This window comes from Lemur catta, chromosome 18, assembly GCF_020740605.2.
Source record: "Lemur catta isolate mLemCat1 chromosome 18, mLemCat1.pri, whole genome shotgun sequence".
In the NCBI taxonomy this organism is placed as follows: Eukaryota; Metazoa; Chordata; class Mammalia; order Primates; family Lemuridae; genus Lemur; species Lemur catta.
The window spans coordinates 8,434,709-8,453,694 of record NC_059145.1 but is presented as its reverse complement, the minus strand read 5'-3'; the positions used below and the strand labels follow the sequence as shown (position 1 = coordinate 8,453,694).

Genomic DNA, 18,986 nt, shown 5'->3' with positions numbered 1-18,986 from the left:
CTTTCAGTTCTTTTTTTAAACTCTGTTGACTTATTCAGGGTACAGACTGGAGGCCAGGGTCCTCAAATGCTGTCCAAGTAATCTTCCTGAAACTAAGCTAAACCATCTTACCTTGATTTTCTCTTAGGGGTGGATTTTTTGAACCTGAAAATCGTAATTTACTATACTCAGCCCTTGAGGTCCTTACTAGCCGACTGAAGCAGAGAGAACATGAACAGCCCTTGGAGGAACTGCTTAGGTGGGTCAGACTACGTATCTCAAAGTATTGTCCTAAGAAACTCCTAGGAATATGATTGGCAAGATTTCTTTGAAATAACTTGAGTGTCTTTCAGTAGTTGTGAATGAAATTGATATTTTTCAGCTACTTTCCTTAGTGTATGAGCTTTCTTACTTATGTATTCTGATAAATCCTGAAGCATTAGAAACCCTTAAACAAATCATGCTAAATCTTCATGCATACATCAGTCCATTTACTCTGTCTTTTCAGGTAATGATGATGAAAACATTGACCATCTATAGTCAGCTCTTGATTATCCAAGGATCTACTCTGTCTCCCAGCAGGGTGGGGAAATTGGGCAGCAGCTAATTATCACTAATTACTTGTCTCTACCCACCCACCCCCCCAGTCTTGGAGGAAGACCATATATGGCTGAGGGCTAGGCAGTGGACAAGGGAGGTGATAAGGTGATTTCAAGGGCATGGCTTTCAGCTTCAACCAGAGTGACTGGTCTTTCTCTCACCTCCCCTGATAGCCTAGACCATCACTGGGTCAACAATCAATGCTTGTCATTCCTGCCTGTAGGGAAGGACTTTTTAAAATTTTAAATATAATATAGTGATTGACACCTCGCCAATCAATCAGGAATTGACTCTAGTTTTATTATAACTACATTTTTGGATTAGTTGTGATTCTCCATCTCCCATTACTTTACTGTATTGAAAGCTGACCATATATGACACATATATTAAAATCTCTGCTTGCTCTGCCTTATATTATAATTTCCTTTCACTTTTCTCTATGAACCCAGATTTTTAGCATTATTTTATGTATATTGCTTAAGGCTTTAAAGAACAAATAATTTATCCAGGGTTGTACGTATAAGTGTGATCCTTGGGTTTCTTGGCATACATGAAAGGCCAACAATTCCATTTTGGGGCTCTCTTCTGCCTGGGCTTTCTCCATACAAAGACATGGTTTTCTACCAAGATGCTTGAGAAAAAGTTGTTACTAAAGCTCGTGAAAATGAGCAGGATTCTAATTAGGCCATCAGACACTTAAAGGGGCCTTGGGCAACTCACGTGGATGTAAACATATCTGTAATACATGTGATACTATTGTGTTTTTTTCCTTGTCTCTTTACAGCCAGAGCTTCCATTACTTGCAGAATTTCCATCACAGCATTCCTAGTTTCCAGTGTGCTTTTTATCTCATCAGACTTTTGATGGTCATTTTGGAGAAATCTACAGCTCCTGCTCAGAACAAAGAAAAAATTGGTGATGGGCCCAGATCCTCTTTTTTTTTTCATGGATAGGATTAATATCTCACACTTGTAAACTTGAGGCTTCCCAGGACTTTGTACATTTTCCCATGTAAATCCCTGTGTAACTTTGGACATGCCCTCTTGCTATACCAACAAAGACCCAGAAGAAGCTATGACTGATTTGGCTGACACTGCTTAGTCTGAGTTTGGTTAGATCAGCTGGCTAGATACTTTTCTGTTTAATCATGTTCTTCCCCCCCCCTTTTTTTTTTTAATTATCTGAGCCATTTACAAAAAAGAGACATAAACTATGAGGTTAATAAAATGGGAGAAAAAGGAGAAATCAGGGTCAAGTATAAAGGAAATACTGGCCACTTCCCTGACCTTTCCTTTAACTATTTTATCATAGTTCTTGGCATGCAACTTACTGATTATATGTCCTAGTTGGCAGCACAAAAAGATAGCAAGATAAAAATGCCAAAAAACTTTATTATTCTTTATTGATTAAGAGGGGACAGGCCGGGCGCGGTGGCTCACGTCTGTAATCCTAGCACTCTGGGAGGCTGAGGTGGGTGGATCGTTTGAGCTCAGGAGTTTGAGACCAGCCTGAGCAAGAGCGAGACCCCCTCTCTACTGAAAATAGGAAGAAATTATATGGACAACTAAAAATATATATAGAAAAAACTAGCCGGGCATGGTGGCTCATGCCTGTAGTCCCAGCTACTTGGGAGGCTGAGACAGGAGGATCACTTGAGCCCAGGAGTCTGAGGTTGCTGTGAGCTAGGCTGATGCCAAGGCATTCTAGGCCGGGCAACAGAGCGAGACTCTGTCTCAAAAAAAAAAAAAAAAAAAAAAAAAAAGGGGACAGTTTGTTCTGAAGCTATGAGTTGGTCACTGCCATTGGCCTGCCTAGGAGGAACAAGATTGCCTTTCCCACTGCCCAGTAGCATTCCTCTTCTCTGTGTGTGTCCATGTATGTTCATGTTTGTGTGTTTCAGGATGGGGTGAGCAGGTTGGATGTGTTGCATCTTAGACAAATGGGTTTATTTCTGGCAGAAGGGCCAATGGAGCAGGAATGTAACAACTTTTTAAAAATTGCCTGTTAGACTAGGAACTTTTTAGTAAATTTAAAATAATAATCCTTTTGATCAATAATCATCCCCAAAAGCCTGAAAGATGAGTATGGTCAATTTCTCATATATGAGATGCCTTTGTCTTGTTTTCTAACAGCTTCCCTGGCCAGACAGTTCCTCTGTCGGGTGTGGCCAAGTGGGGAGGAAAAGAACAACATCTCAAGTGACCAGCTCCATGCTTTGCTCTGGTGAGATGTTTGGTTTCTTCCAATGAGCCAATAGCCTTTTTCCATTTTGCTACTGTTGGGATCCCCCGTCTTGTCAGGGAGATCTCACTTCCCCTTTGTTAGGGGGAACTTGAAAGCAGTGAAGTGGGTTTAAACTGAACACAATTTGGAATATATGGATCTTAAGATCCTCTAGTTCTGTTTTATACTGTCAGATAACTCCTCATTGTTAAATCAATTCATAGAGGAAGTAGAGGAATCTGCCATTGTATCCTACCTTGTTGATCAGTAAGTCAAATATTTGTTTGCTTCTCAATGCAGTATCTACCTGGAGCACACAGGCAGTGTTCTGAAGGCCATAGAGGAGATTGCTGGTGTTGGTGTCCCAGAACTGATCAATTCTCCGAAAGCTGCATCTGCCTCCACATTCCCTACACTGAGCAGGTAAGGGAGTTCTTGACTCTACTTCTTTCTTGAAGATGGGATCACAGTCACACTGCAATGTATGTAGTTTCTGAATAACTACCTTACTGTTCATCTAATTCTGACACAATCATTCATTCCACAAAGAGTGGCTACTATGCATTCCTTCCAAGGGCCTCTCAGCCAGCACATATGAGAGGACCTTATTCAAGAATGAATTTTCAGTAGTTACAGTCATCAAAGGCCATGGATATTTAGTAACCAAACTTCTATCCGTATTTTCATCCTTTCAACTTCAGATTATTTTTCCAATATTTTAACCACGTTTAAAACAACAAGGTGATTGTTGTAACTAATCATGTATGTCTCACTTTAATGTACTTTTGTGTCTCAGAATACCAATAGTTATCTTATACTTGTAGTCTTTTAAGTTTATAAAGCACTTTCACAGTCTTTATCTCATTTGATCCTTTTGATAATTCTGTGAGATCGGTATCATTATCCCTGTTTTACTGTTGAGGAAAATGAGGGTTAGAGGGAGCTTCTCAAGCTTACACAGGCAATAAAATAAACAACTGGGACTCATACTCAGATATTCTCATCGTTATATGACTGTTTTTTCTATACTACCATACCACCTTCTTTCATAAAGTTAATTCTAAGTTGTTTGACAGTCCATCTTCTTGGGCTCATTTCTGAATCCTTTCCTCTCCCCCATCCTCTTACAGTGGACCTTAGTGAAAGGACATTCAGAGCTGGGGAAGGAAATTACTTTTGGTTTCTGGCTTCTTCCCACGATGTTCTTTCTAAGCAGTGCATCATGATGTGGATGTGCATGGTTTTGCCCTCTTCTAGGCACACCTTTGTCATTTTCTTCCGTGTGATGATGGCTGAACTAGAGAAGACAGTGAGAGGTCTTCAGGCTGGCACAGCAGCAGACTCGCAGCAGGTGGGTAGGTACTTCCACTCCCAGAAGTGGACTCTGGATTACTTGGAAATTGCTGATTCTTCTATTTCTTGGGTCCAGGGTATCTCCTAAGATATTTTTTTATATTACTGAGATCCAGGATTCTTTTCAAAGAGCTTCTGGTTTAATTTCCTTCCCCTCTAGTTGGAGATGAGGATTGGGTGCTCTTTTCCCTGGCTACTGCCCAGTTTGCCTCTTGCTGGCTGGCATGAGGTAAGCCAGCCTATTTGAGATGCTGTGTGCCTTGGCAGCCTGCTAATGAGAACTGAGCTAGACTGTTGAGAGGAAGGGCTAGCATAGGGAATCAGAAGCCACAGAGATCTGATGGCTAGTCGGTATGTTGCAGAGGCTTTTACCTACTTGGAAATTACTAAAGAGGAATCATTTTTTTAGGAAGTCTTTATAAGATATTCTAATGTTATCATGATATGTGCAGGCCTCAGAACCATCTTGTGGGTGCACTGGTTGCCACATCTCTTTGGAAGGATAATTGGCTTAAAGCTGTGAATAGCTATGTAATTCAAGAACTGTGTATTAGTAGGAGTACAGTAAGAGAAATATTTGGCTATGATTCTGAGGTGCCTGTATATTTGGCTGCCCTCAGATTCATGAAGAGAAGCTCCTCTATTGGAACATGGCTGTTCGAGACTTCAGTGTCCTCATCAACCTGATAAAGGTGAGTATGGGGGCTCTTAACCCACCTCACCAGCTAACTGCAGAAACCAAGGGTCCTGGCTTCCAAAACTGACTCTCCTTGTTCCTCTCCCCATACTTCCTTAGGACCTGCTTTCCCCCCATCATCTTCTTCCCTTGTCTCTCTACCCTTCTTCTTTTCCTAGGCAGTATCCTTTTTATTCCCACCTGTAATTCCCCCACTTTTATTTATTTATTTTTTTTGAGACAGAGTGTCGCTTTGTTGCCCTGGCTAGAGTGAGTGCTGTGGCGTCAGCCTAGCTCACAGCAACCTCAAACTCCTGGGCTTAAGTGATCCTACTGCCTCAGCCTTCCGAGTAGCTGGGACTACAGGCATGCGCCACCATGCCCGGCTAATTTTTTCTGTATATATTTTAGTTGGCCAGATAATTTCTTTCTATTTTTTTAGTAGAGACGGGGTCTCGCTCTTGCTCAGGCTGGTCTCGAACTCCTGACCTTGAGCGATCCACCCGCCTCGGCCTCCCAGAGTGCTAGGATTACAGGCGTCAGCCACTGCGCCCAGCCCCCCACTTTCTTTCACCTTCCCTTGGTTCCTTTATGAAATGAGCATATTTCCTCTTCCAACCCTGAGTGCCTTCGTTATCCTTTAAAGACACTGTGTTCTCACTTGCTCCATCATTTTGCTCAGGCTGTTCCCTCAGCCTAGAATGTCATTATCTCTCCTTTCTACCTCTGTCATCTAGTCTTAAGGCTTCATATCAAGATTTTGGATCTTTAATAACGCCATCTTCTCAACATCCCTAGTTGGAGTCAGTCTCTTGTTACGCTTTGCTCCTCTCTTCCTTTTCTTGAACTTCAGTTGTGGTGATTACTTTATTCTGCTTTGTAGTTAATTTAACTGTTGACATGCCTTCTTCATTTTAGAATTCTCTGCAGCACCCAGAGCTATGCTTTGCACAGTAGGAAAAAGGCTGGGGTGCTCAAAGGAGCAGGACTCAGCTTTGGTTTCTTGTCTTTCACCTCTCCAGGTATTTGATAGTCGTCCTGTTCTGCATGTGTGTTTGAAGGTGAGCCATTTACTGGACCCTGTTTAGTATTTATTCTTCCTGTGGATCATTCTAGAGAGTGCCTCAGCTGAGATGAATTGCCCGATACCTTGCCCACCAGCCAGAGTCTCCAGAATCTACACAAACAGGTGGTAGTTTAGGGACAGCAAATGGAAATGTTTTCCCACACTAGCTGAGTGACTGGAAAAGCCAATTTTCCCATGAGTTTGAAAACTTTTGGTCAAAATCTTTGAACTAGGAGGAGTGGCTTCAGGGTAGTTGAGTTTAGGAGCGGTAGTCACCCTCCCTTGTCATCCCTTCCCAGGCAACAGAGAGGAAGGAGGAATGGATGATTCCTCTTTTTTTAAAGCCTGTGAAGTGGCCTCATGGATGTGGGATCTGATATCCTGATAACTGCCAAACTCCTCTCATGTGAGAATAGCCCTAGATTGGATGGTAAAGCGAATGGGGAGGATGCCCTTCCCTGCTCCCAGCATTTCCTTCCAAGCGGATGGCATCCTGTTCTTGTTGTCTCCTGGCCTCTCTCCCTCTTTGCTCACTTCACCCTGGCGTGGTGTGGGAGATGGGTGAGTCAGGGAGGGGAGTGATTTATCTGATTGGGAAATTTGGAAATTGGTCCCATGTGCCTTCTCAGCTCAGTTTTCCTCTTGGGAGTAAGTTATCCTCAGGGAGCTGGAGTTCCCCTCTACTCCTTTATGCTCTCACTCTTAAGCTGAACAAAGTCCCTGTCAATTGGCTCTGTCTAGGGTAGGTAAGTCTGCCTAATTCTGGGGCTTAGTTGGTAGGCCCATCTAATTTTTGCATTAAACTACATTCTCCAAATTTTGGACCCCTCCCAATTTATTTTTTACATGTAAAAATAAGAAAGTAAAACCCTTGGGCTGGGTGATGCTATGCTGCCTCAGACAGGGGCCTTTCAGGTGAAAGACCTCTGCTAAAGGTGACCAGCGTGTCTCTTTTCTTCAGTATGGACGTCTCTTTGTGGAAGCATTTCTGAAGCAATGTATGCCGCTCTTAGACTTCAGTTTTAGAAAACACCGGGTAAGAGCTGAGAGAAGAGAGCAAAGACATCTTCTGAGGAGTTGCTCAGAAGATATGTCCGTGGTGACTTCTGAGTTGGGGCTGGGGGTGGGAGCAGTCGCCTAGCCCATATTCTGGGTTACAGTTCTACTTGGGCACCTCTGGTCCACTTCAGCTGTAGCCAGAGATGCCCAAATAGGACTGAATGTTACAAAGTAGGCTGAACTCTTCAGACCCACTCTGGTTCAAACCCACCTTTCTACTTATACTCCAGACCTGAGGGAGGTGGTTCCTGTTAGTTTGATATGATTGTGCTGCTGCACTTCTAGGACCTCTTGTATCAGTGTGTCATTTGGTTTTTCCTTTGTGCTTCTCTAGGTCTACTCTCAGGAATGATTAAAATAAAAAAGAACTCATTTGTAGCATAATAGCCTTTGCTATTGTAATGAATAGTCTTGATAGTTTTTTAGCCAAATGGCACCCAGGACTACAATAGTAAAGTAAGGATAGAAACAGATAATTTTGTATAAATATTTAGCAAATTGAACTTTGGAAAACACTCTCACCATATTTGGTTGGTCCCTCATAACTCTGAATAAGAAAGAGAAGGTAGTATTTTATCCTAATATTGCAGATAGGAAAACTGAGACATGGTAACCTACTTAAAACTAAAATCCAGATCTTATAACTCTCAGATTTACACAAGGGACAGAAGTGGGAGGGTTGAGACTAAGAGGTAGCCAGCATTCCTCCTATTTAAGGGCCAAATGAAGATAATTTTCATCTTAGTCAAGAAACTGTAGAGCTGATCCTCTTTGGAGCCCTTGGTTGCAAGGATATCTTGCATCCAGAATGAAATTAGAACATTTCATATAGCATTTATGAATTTTGTTGGTTATAGGAAGATGTTCTGAGCTTACTGGAAACCTTCCAGCTGGACACAAGGCTGCTTCATCACCTGTGTGGGCATTCCAAGGTAAGAGGGGGATGCAGGTCCTGTCAGCAGCCTGCCTGTTGGCTTAATCTACCATTGCTATTGGGAGATCCACAGGCTACAATTACTGCTTCCTTTTTTATCCTTGAGCCTTTATATCGGGGACTGTGTCTGTCCAAAGACAGTTCATTCAGAGCAGTTAAATCCTTAGTTGTTGGTTGAGATTTGATAATCATCTAAGGGAAATTTCTGCATTTGAAATTTGACTCTCACTCCACAGCCCTATTTCCTCTAGAAGCTCTTCTTGGGTGAGAGATATAGAAGGCTGGTGGGTGTATTACTGCTACCAAGTCATCTGGGTGGAAGGACTGTAATGTAAGTAATTCTGCTGGAGATAGGAGGCAGCTCCACAGCAGCTATCTTAGAGGCTTTCAGCTGTGGTACTTACTTGTCAAGGAAGGCATCTGTCTCTTGTGAGAACATCTTAGCATTAAAAGACTTTTCCACTTGAAGCCTTCTTATAGTTGTTGAGCCATTGTCACTTTTTGTCTGAAGGAACAGAGAACCCTAGAGTTCTGTAGTCAGTGGCAAACCAACTGATTCTTCGATCCAGTTCCTATTGCTTACTTGCTGTCCTGGTTCTAAGTGTAGAAGGTGCTGATTGGTAGAATTTTAAGGATTCTCTCAGCTAAACAAAGCTACTCTCTGTTGTTTAATGTCAGTATAATATATGTTCAAGGATATTTTAGGTAGAGTGCGTTACTTACCTTGACTCTTAGATTGTTGGGAACAGTAATCAGGACCCAGTGTCTGCTTCTGTTGCCTTCTCCTCCTAACCTGTAGCCACCATGCATGAATGCATCTCCATCCATGGTGGCCAGGCTGGTGTCCAGATTGGCAATGCCTGCTGGGAGTTCTAGTATCTGGAACATGGCATCCAGCCTGATGGCCAGATGCCAAGTGACAAGACCACTGGGGAATAAGATGACTCTTTCAACACCTTCTTCAGTGAGATGGATGCTGGCAAGCATGTGCCCAGGGCAGTGTTTGTAGACTTGGAACACATAGTCATTGACGAAGTTCGCATTGGTACCTACCAGTAGCTCTTCCACCCTGAGCAGCTCATCACAGGCAAGGGAGATGCTGCCAGTAACTATGCCTGTGGGCACTACACCATTGGCAAGGAGATCATTGACCTTGTCTTGAACTGAATTTGCAAGCTGGTCAACCAGTGCATAGGTCTTCGAGGCTTCTTGGTTTTCCACAGCTTTGGTGGGGGAACCGGTTCTGGGTTCATCTCCTTACTGATGGAATGTCTCTTTATTGATTATGGCAAATAGTCCAAGGTGGAATTCTCCATTTACGCAGCTATAGTTGAGCCCTACAACTCCATTCTCACCACCCACACCACCCTGGAGCACACTGATTGTGCCTTCATGATAGACAATGAGGCCATCTATAACATCTGTTGTAGAAACCTCAGTATTGAGCACCTGGCCTACACTAACCTAAACAGCCTTCTTAGCCAGATTGTGTCCTCCATCACTGCTTCCTCAGATTTGATGGAGCCCTAAATGTTGATCTGACAGAATTTTAGACCAACCTGGTGCCCTATCCCCACATCCACTTCCCTCTGGCCACATATGCCCCTGTGATCTCTGCTGAGAAAGCCTACCATGAACAGCTTTCTGTAGCAGAGATTACCAGTGCTTGCTTTGAGCCAGCCAACCAGATGGGGAAATGTGACCCTTGCCATGGTAAATATATGGCTTGCTGCCTGTTGTACTGTGGTGATGTGGTTCCCAAAGATGTCAGTGTTGCCATTGCCACATGAAGACCAAGCATAGCATTGAGTTTGTGAACTGGTATCCCACTGGCTTCAGGGTTGGCATCAATTGCCAGCCTTCCACTGTGGTACCTGGTGGTGACCTGGCCAAGGTACAGAGAGCTGTGTGGTACAGAGAGCAACACCACAGCCATTGCTGAGGCCTGGGCTTGCCTGGACCGCAGTTTGACCTGATGTATGCCAAGCATGCCTTTGTTCACTGGTACGTGGGTGAGGGAATAGAGGAAGGAGAGTTTTCTGAAGCCCATGAGGACATGGCTGCCCTTAAGAAGGATTATGAGGAGGTTGATACAGATTCTGTTGAAGGAGAAGGTGAGAAAGGAGAGGAGTACTAATTATCCACTCCTTTCAGCTCTGCAGCATGTCATACTCCCAGAATTTCAGCTTCAACGTTAGCTGACAGGTATTAAAGCTTTCTGGTTAGATTGTTTTCACTCAGTGGTGATCTTGTTTTATTTTTCCTGTGTACAGGTAAGACTTTTTCCATCATGTTTTAAAGTAAAGGCTTTAAGAAAAATAAAAACAAACAGGATTTTAGGTAAATACATTGATGATTGGTCAATAAGAGGTAATGAGGAAGAGCTAGAGTTGTTGGTGGTATGTCTTCTAGGCTCTGAACTTTTGAGCTGCCATTCTCTTTGAAGTACTCCGCCGAACTACTGCTCTTTGATGGAATACATCTCTGGCCCATATTGACAGGGCTTATGTTCTTATTCAGTGTTTAAGATATTAGGAATTCAAAAAGCTCTGTATAGGAAGTGTGAAGGCATGATAAACTCACATGAGATGGGTGTATTTGTTTCTATTCAGATTCACCAGGACATGAGACTCACCAAACATGTGCCTTTGCTAAAAAAGACACTGGAGCTGTTAGTTTGCAGAGTCAAAGCCATGCTCATCCTTAACAATTGCAGAGAGGCTTTCTGGCTGGGCAATCTCAAAAACCGGGACTTGCAGGTAAGCCTTGGGCCCTGCAAGTAGTAATCCTCCACTCCTATTCTTTGTGGGAACATCAGAAGGGTATGTAATGGGGGTAACCTAAGCTCTGCTCTCTCAGTAAGACTGCTTTTTTCTTAAGTCTTTGGCTATTTAGCTCTTAAAGTTAGGGTACATTGTTTATGGGTCCTGGTCACAGGCTGCGCCCCTCATCCCAAGCAGCGAAGACACCAAAACGTGCCATTGATATAAATGGTGCCTCAGAGGTAAAGACACCAGATCAGTACAAACCTCTCTCCACAGTCAGAGGGGCACTTTTAAGCCCTACCGAGGGTAGATTTTTATAATAGCATTTTTGTTTGTGGACAAACATGTCTTTGTTTGGTTATTTTGGTTATTTTTTCCCTAAGCCAGTCTATCACACTCCTGAAATTATAAATTACTCTGGCTAATTTTAACAAATGAACATTTCTAAGGTCTTTCAATTGTCTAGCTGAAATCTTGCATTGCTTATGATACTGTTTTGTAATTATAGCAATTTTCAAATAGGGGATAAGCCCTTCTCATTCATGCTTACTGTATCTTGAGTTTTATAATTAGTTGTATACAAAAAGAATAGCACCATGGAGAATTAGCATCCTTTTTTGCATCAACCCTATGAGGTAGGTACTATTGCTTCTTTGTGAAAACTGAAGCCCAGAGAAGTTAAGTTGTTTACATAAAATCATTCAGCAATAAGTGAGTGAAGCCAGGGTTTGAGTCTAAACAGTCTTAATCCAGAGTTCATGTTCTTAAACCACTTCACTGTACTATCTTTCATCCTCTGCACAGCCATTCATGGTTGGCATGTTGGTGCTTATATACCTTAAGGTATTATAGGAAATCTTAGATCCATGTTCAACATTAACTGAAAGAGTCACCAATACAATCTAGCCTTGTAAAATCTCGCATGATACAAGAATACAAAGATGAACCTTTTGTAGGACTACTTATTATATGAGAGCCACAGGCATCTCAGAAACCTGAGGTTGAGTACACCTTCTCTAGATGCTGGATCACAAGTTGGTGTCCATGTTTGACCATGTTTTCAATGGCTAGCATATCTTCCTTTGTATTGCCTGTAAACTCAGCCTTTCTCCCTGAGATCCCAAATGTAATCATTATAACCCACCATTTTTCTTGGTCCATTCACATTTAGGGTGAAGAGATTATATCCCAGAATTCCCAGGAGAGCACAGCAGATGAGAGTGAGGATGACATGTCATCCCAGGTCTCCAAAAGCAAAATAACAGAGGTATCTCTGCAAAGGGCCCCAAGGTCTGGCATTGGTGGTTGCATTTTGTTAAGTATTCTGAGTTGGTAGAGAGAGCAGAACTTTCCCTTATGTTTATTATCAAATAGTTCTATGTCCCTCTCCATTCCCTCCAAAAAAAGCTATTGTGCTTACATAATTTTGTAGAGCCGAGAAAAACAATCACAAAATCTTAGAGTTGCTCATGAGTATCTCAAGTTGGGGCAAATGTTAAGAAATTGAAAATTCCCTTCCATTATAGCCTCCTATTTTCCATGAATTCATATCTGAAACCATTTTAGAAAGGAGAAAAGAAGAAGTCAAAGTATTCTGAGTGCTGAGAGGAATGAGTTAAACCATTTGAACATGTTTGAACATACAAAAATAGAAATGTGAAAGCCAAAGCAGAGTCAGAAGCTGCTACCATACAGGACTAAAATAAGAATATAGGTCCTTATTTTTTTCTGTGGGTATAGATGCTTTTGAGAATTTAAAGAAAGCTAAATAAAAATGTGTATATTTATAAAATTTTGGCACAATTCAGGTAGATTATGGACACCAAGAAGCTCAGATTTAAGAACCCTTGCTGGGGGGCTTCGCTATCATGCATTTGAGGCTGATGTGAAAGATTGTTTAGTATGAAAAGCCCTTTTATTTACATGGTCCTCTGTTTTATTTGTATGACATACCTCCTGTCTGTTCTCATAGAGAATTTGAAGCAGACAATATCCTATTAGTTTGGTACTTTCTCCTAAGCAAACCCCCCATACTGGAGTTGCAAACCAGACAGAATTTTGTGGATTCCTGTTGAGGTACACTAGTACTTTGTTCCTATGTTATGCACATACAGTAAAGGTGGAGGGCTGTGGCTTATTTAAAAATCATGCAAATTTGGTTTAGTTGCAGCATGGCATGAGTCAGTATCAAAATGACTGACCTGCTTCTGTGGTCTTAGCTTAGCGTTCACAATGTCAAGAAGAATGGGAAGCTGGAGTTGGTGGCTGTTGCCTATAATCCCAGCTACTCCAGAGGCTGAGAGGCAGGAGGATTGCTTGAGGCCAGGAGTTTGAGACCAGTCTGGGCAACATGATAAGACCCCACCTCTTTAAAAAAAAAAAATAGGGGAGACTCTGATTTCATTTTAAAAATGTGTGGTTTAAAATCTATCATTGTTTTAACAATGATAACAGTAGAGTTGTACATCCTGTGGGAGCTGTATTCATGGGGTCACCCAGAGCAGTGACCTAAAATACTTATTTGTCCTTTATCTCTTAGGATGGTGAAGAAGATGAAGCAAATGCTGAAGAAAAGGAGCAAGATAGTGATGAAATTTATGATGACTCCGAGTAGACCCCAGAGAGACTGTTGCTCCCTTCCCCATCTGTGCCATCGTATGACCATTTTGTGTTCAGGGCTTGAAATCTGCTGTTTGCCTTAACTTAATTGTGGATTTCATAGATTGTCTAACATCAAAGACCCAGGTTTCCCCTGTAGCATTATTTATTAGTTTGGATAAACACGGCAATGCTACGCTATAAAATAAAAACTCTTTGAGTTGTGATTCTGGGCCTTAGGAGCTAGTTTTGAAACTCTTTGGCTTATGATAGAATTTAGGCTTATATCACTTTTACAGATAAATTTTGTTCTAACTTCTATCTCAGCTAACTCATTTCTCTTTCTGGATTTCCTTCATTATTCAAGGATTAGATGGAATTGAGTTGAGGTTTGTGCAGAGAAATAATGGAGACAGGTGCTAACATAGTTCTGCCAATTAAAATCATGTCTCCTATTATAAGGATAAACTTCGAGATGGAAAATCTTTGTGATCTTTCTGGAGGAGTGACTTGAACCTCTTGTCAATGCCCAGTGGAAGTCAAAAGGAATATTTTGGCTGCTATTTAAATTTTTTGGTTGGTTTGTTAGTATAAGAGGGGGGAAAAGGCAGCATCAAACTCATGTTGACTTTTTATATATAATGTTTATTTCCATATTGTTCTAAGTTATGCTTATAATCTAGTTATAAAATGCTACAAAATTACTTGTAGTTTATTAGAAATAGAACATTAGGAGTACTCTTCAGCTAAAATGGGCACTTTTGTGTCTTCTGCCAGAAAGTCTAGTTTCAGTGCTGCTACTAAGTTTTGTCTTGCCAGGCTGTAAATACTGTTTAATATTTGTTAATATTTCTACCCACTTTTATACTCTAATAGTGTTAGGGTGTAGCTGGTTAGGGTTTTTGTTGTTGTTGTTGTTTTTGGTGGGAGGAGGTTGTTTTTTAAACTAATCCTTGACCCACATAAAGTTATTTGACCCCTTCATTTTCTGGTACATAGAAACCCATACATCTCTTTCCCGGACACCCATTTGCTCTCCCAGCTTCTTATGGTTTTTGGTGTTTAAGTGAGTTCACAGTAGGCTCATTGGTTTATATGGTTTGTTTAATGGTTCTTTATCACATGTACATGTGAATGCTAGTTTTGACTCTCTTTTAAATGGTGGTTCTGATTTACAATGGAAGTGTTCTCCCTTGCTCTGTATCACTAGCCCTTTTTTGAAGGGGAAGGGAGAGAAGGGGCTCCCAGATGGTCACTGCTTGACAGAAAAGCAAGATGGCTGGGGCAGTGTCACAGTTTTGTTTATGTAGGCAGGTTTCTGTAAGCTTCAGGTACATATACCAAAGAGTACGGTGTGAAGAACTGGGAATCAAATGGAGACCCTTTACTTGGAGTGTTGCAAGGCAAAGGTGCACTTCTTGTACGTTGCATATAGCAAGAGGATAGAGCGCAGCATCTGTTTGCACATAGTCACTGTCATCTGAATCTGAGGCTCCTTAAGTCCAGTGGGCCACTGATGCTCCCTGCTAATGATTTTGCAAAAGGCTGACTTGTCTGAAACTCTGAAGGTCCCGGTCCACTTTGGTGGCTGAGCTGTGATGACCCTGCCAAAGACAGAATCCACTCCACTGAGGCGAACGGGCTGGGGCTTCCTGACCAGTTCTTTCTTGTTGTTCATGGTTTGGAGCTCTGACGTATGGCATGGTAACTTGGGACTCACTCCAGTTTCCAGGAATGAGCTGTCTAGGACTAGAGTGACCTCTTGAAAGCACAGCTGTACTTCAAGGTCAGAAGGGGTGTGTGGGAAGCAGGGGGAGGCCCTAAAGGGGTGCTTGGAGGAAGGTGTAGGTGTTGTGTGCCGCAGCCATTGGAAGCTCTCGTCCAGTGGGGTCCATGGTGACCAGAGCTGGTATCCTGCCATTGACAGTCCTAAAGGAGAGGAATCAGAACATGGTGTTTCCCTGGCATGCTTTTGGTGGGGGCATGGCGGTTCACATTCCCATCTCTTTCTCATTATTGACTTAATCTGCAGTTCTCATTAAAAGATTCCAACAGGTGTTAGGGTATTAGTAATTCTATAAAGGACAATAGCGAATGATAACAAGTATTGAATCTAGCAACTGCTATGTGGACTAAAGCTTTATTAAACCTTTTCATAAGCCTCTGGAGGTAGGTTTTAACCCATTTTTCTGACAAGGAAATGGATTTGTCTGAAATGGACTAACCCAGTCCACCATTAGAACCTATGCTATGTTGTTAGCTCTGTTAGCTTATGACAGAATCTATGCCTCTGAGGTGGCAGAGGCAGCTGGAACTTGATAATGAGACCTTATTATTAGAGATTAAAAGAAGCTCAGAAAAGTCACATCTTAAAATATTTGTGACTTTAACTCTGTGTACTTTATAGTAGTGGTTCTCAAAGTATGATCCCTGGATTAGCAGCGTTAGCATCATTTGGGAACTTGGTAGAAATGCAGATTTGGGGGCCCCACCTCAGACCTACAGAAACAGAAACTCTGGGGGTGGGACCCAGCAATCTGCATTTATACAGACCCTCAAGGGGATTCTCTTGCACTGTATATTTTGAGAACTTATGCTGTTCCTTTCAGGCAACTCTAGCTTTCCCTATTCTTCATTATGCAGACAGTCTACTCTTGGCCCTAAAAGCCTCTGTGTTTTCTAGCATAAGGGAGGAGCTCTCTCCACCCTGGGCTATTTATGTACCACCTCAAAGGATTTACACGTGCTGGGAGGGAAAAACTTTTCTAAAGGCCAATCTTTAAAAATTGTTAAAGTTTTTTTGTTTTTCTCGGTGTGGATTGTTTTTTGTTCTGTTTGTTTTGTTTTGTTTTTTTCATCTATGGGAGACCTTGTTTTTTCTTTCTTTCTTTTTTTTTTTTTTAAGATAAAGAGCTGTGAAGTTATCACTAACTCAAAGTTTATTCAAGTAGAATTTGGATTTTCCATTATTTCTACTTCAAAATTGTCAGTCGGTATTTAAGGGGTTTTGCTGAATTCAGGAGAAGCTAATATTTTTAAACACCTGCCTATTATGTTAGGGAGCATAGCAGATCCCTTTTCTTTCCAGCCAAGTGTATTTCTCTGCCCATTTTTCTCCCACAAAAGGTAACAGTGGCAGATCTGATCCTATCCCATCCAGGAATTGCCCCAGAAATGCTGTGAAAAGTTGGCATTTCCACCACAGTTTGTGAGACAGAAAAGTTCATTTTAAAAAAAGAACTGTAGGCCGGGCGCGGTGGCTCAAGCCTGTAATCCTAGCACTTGGGAGGCCGAGGCGGGCGGATTGTGTGAGCTCAGGAGTTCGAGACCAGCCTGAGCAAGAACGAGACCCCGTCTCTACTAAAAAATAGAAAGAAACTATATGGACAGCTAAAAATATATATATAGAAAAAAAATTAGCCGGGCGTGGTGGCACATGCCTGTAGTCCCAGCAACTCGGGAGGCTGAGGCAGTAGGATCGCTTAAGCCCAGGAGTTTGAGGTTGCTGTGAGCTAGGCTGACGCCACGGCACTCACTCTAGCCCGGGCAACAGAGTGACACTCTGTCTCAAAAAAAAAAAAAAAAAAAGAACTGTTGGTGACATTTCAGATCAGAAGACCTGTCCCTGATAATGGTTAGTGGAAAGGGGATTTGTTGATTTTTCTCCACCTGCTATGTTTCTCATAACCTATGCAGATTATTATGTGTTCTTTGCAAATTATTAAGTGTTTAAATATCTGGGCTGCCTTAGGATGAGAAACTGACACCCAACGGACAGTTAGTTATTCCAAACAGCCTATGAGAGGCTTCTGATGCTTGATATTTTGACCTTTAGAGCATACAGCCAAGATCAGGGCTATTCTGGTACATGGCCATGGCAAGGTGGGGATGGGGAGAATATTAACGCCTCCGAGCATAAAAGACCAAAAAAGCTGGGCGTGGTGGCTCACGCCTGTAATCCTAGCACTCTGGGAGGCCGAGACGCGTGGATCGCTCAAGGTCAGGAGTTTGAGACCAGCCTGAGCAAGAGCGAGACCCTGTCTCTACTAAAAAAAAAAAATAGAAAGAAATTATCTGGCCAACTAAAAAATATACATAGAAAAAAAAACTAGCTGAGCATGGTGGTGCATGCCTGTAGTCCCAGCTGCTCGGGAGGCTGAGGCAGGAGGATCGCTTAAGCCCAGGAGTTTGAGGTTGCTGTGAGCTAGGCTGACGCCATGGCACTCACTCTAGCCCAGGCAACAGAGCGAGACTCTGTCTCAAAAAAAAAAAAAAAAAAAAAACAAGACCAAAAAAGTGTTTAATCCCAAAATCTTTTTCTTGACTTATCCTAACAGGAAATAGAGGCAGAGGTAAAAGACTTTGTCCAATGTGCAGCCTAAATATATAGCAGAACGAAGGGGATGAGAAGGCTTCTGACCCTAGGTCTTTGCACCCCTTCACACAAGGTTTAAGAAAGATGGTTCACTCCATCCCCACTACCCACAGTCACCGTCATCCACTCCAGGAGGGTTAGAACCTAGGAAGTCTGTTCAACCTGCTGTAATAGCTCCTAGATAGGGGACACCTGGTTCTCCTGGCCGAAAACGCTTCCCCTTCATACGGCTCCTCCCCGTCCAAGGAGCCCCATCGCCTAATTTCCCCACCTGGGAAAGGGGAAAGTAGCGGAAAAGACCAGCTGGGGTCCTCGCAAACTGTAAACTTCGGATCCTGAGAAGCTGGAGCTGCCCGGGAGTGCGGGAGTAGCTCCACCTCCCCGCCAGAAGGAGGGACTTGTTTCCCCCAGGGTTCCTAGCCAGGGGCGGGAGCCAAACGACTGGCCGAGGCGGAGGAGGCAGTGGGAGCCCAGGCCCGGTCCCACCATCCCACCATCCGGGCCAAGGGCTCACCTGCTGAACTCCGCGGGCTGCACGCTCCAGAGCATCTGTTCTCCACCCGGCGCCTGGCAACCGCCTTTGTGACCCAGGACCACGGGCTAGCTCGAGCCACGGGGGTGAGGGTGAGGTCTCCAGGTGCCCCGCTGGAGGGAGTGGTAGGGCTGGACTCCCCACCCCCCACCTCCTTAGAACACCATCCAGGACCCCAGCTTCAGGAGGGCTGCCTTTGATCCGGTCACAGAGGACAGACATCCCTACTTAAGAAGTCTGTGGTCGGGAACCTGCATAAAAGTATCAGGACCTGTAGTTAGTGTTAAAAGTCTCTACTCATTACACGCTGTTCAGTGGGAATTCAGCTGAGTGATCTAGAGCCCTGAAAGCTTTTGTTGCTCTACTGGAATGATCCCAGTGCAAGGAGACAGAATTTATAAATGCTTTCCTGTTAAGAGCAAGGGAAAGATACACAAGTGTTTCCAAATCTCAAAAAGGACGATTATGTCTCATATTTACAATACTGAAAAACACATTTTTGGGCTGGGCGGGGTGATTCATGCCTGTAATCCTAGCACTTTGGAAGGCAGAGGATCCCTTGAGGCCAGGAGTTCAAGACCAGCCTGAGCAAGAACAAGACCCTGTCTCTACAAAAAAAAGAAAAATTAGTCGGGTGTTGTGGCACAAGCTTCTACTCCCAGCTACTGGGGCTGCAGAGGCAGGAAGATCACTTGAGCCCAGGTTTGAGGTTGCAGTGAGGTATGATGATGCCAATGCACTGTAGCCTGGGAGACAGAGCAAAGACCCTGTCTCAAAAACAAAACAAAAACCCTTGCACTTTTGCCATAGTGAAAGTGATTTGACA

The 18,986-nt window shown here is 42.9% G+C and overlaps 2 protein-coding genes and 1 pseudogene across 6 annotated transcripts in view; 2 read left to right on the top strand and 1 right to left on the bottom strand.

Moving 5' to 3' along the window:
* FANCD2 (FA complementation group D2) overlaps window positions 1-13,480 on the top strand; it is a 51,890-nt gene extending 38,410 nt beyond the window's left edge. For 3 of the 5 annotated variants that reach the window (XM_045529741.1, XM_045529740.1, XM_045529743.1), the window contains 12 exons: window positions 128-238; window positions 1,364-1,494; window positions 2,712-2,802; window positions 3,103-3,225; window positions 4,060-4,153; window positions 4,776-4,847; window positions 5,854-5,892; window positions 6,859-6,933; window positions 7,814-7,888; window positions 10,503-10,649; window positions 11,827-11,922; window positions 13,195-13,480. In XM_045529741.1, coding sequence (XP_045385697.1) covers window positions 128-238; window positions 1,364-1,494; window positions 2,712-2,802; window positions 3,103-3,225; window positions 4,060-4,153; window positions 4,776-4,847; window positions 5,854-5,892; window positions 6,859-6,933; window positions 7,814-7,888; window positions 10,503-10,649; window positions 11,827-11,922; window positions 13,195-13,269 — 1,129 coding nt within the window. In that variant the 3' untranslated portion in view covers window positions 13,270-13,480. Of the gene's footprint in view, window positions 1-127; window positions 239-1,363; window positions 1,495-2,711; window positions 2,803-3,102; window positions 3,226-4,059; window positions 4,158-4,775; window positions 4,850-5,853; window positions 5,893-6,858; window positions 6,934-7,813; window positions 7,889-10,502; window positions 10,650-11,826; window positions 11,923-13,194 lie in introns of those variants that run through there. The other 2 variants (XR_006729773.1, XM_045529742.1) reach the window with 2 other exon arrangements.
* Window positions 8,695-10,107, top strand: LOC123623063 (annotated as a pseudogene).
* Window positions 13,481-14,531: 1,051 nt separating the features above from the next.
* On the bottom strand, window positions 14,532-18,164 carry FANCD2OS (FANCD2 opposite strand). The gene is made up of 2 exons (XM_045529739.1): window positions 18,143-18,164; window positions 14,532-15,182 (listed from the first exon to the last, which is right to left on the bottom strand). The coding sequence occupies exon 2, from the start codon at window positions 15,172-15,174 to the stop codon at window positions 14,638-14,640; it is 537 nt and encodes a 178-aa protein (XP_045385695.1). The 5' UTR covers window positions 15,175-15,182; window positions 18,143-18,164; the 3' UTR covers window positions 14,532-14,637.
* Window positions 18,165-18,986: the final 822 nt, after the last annotated feature.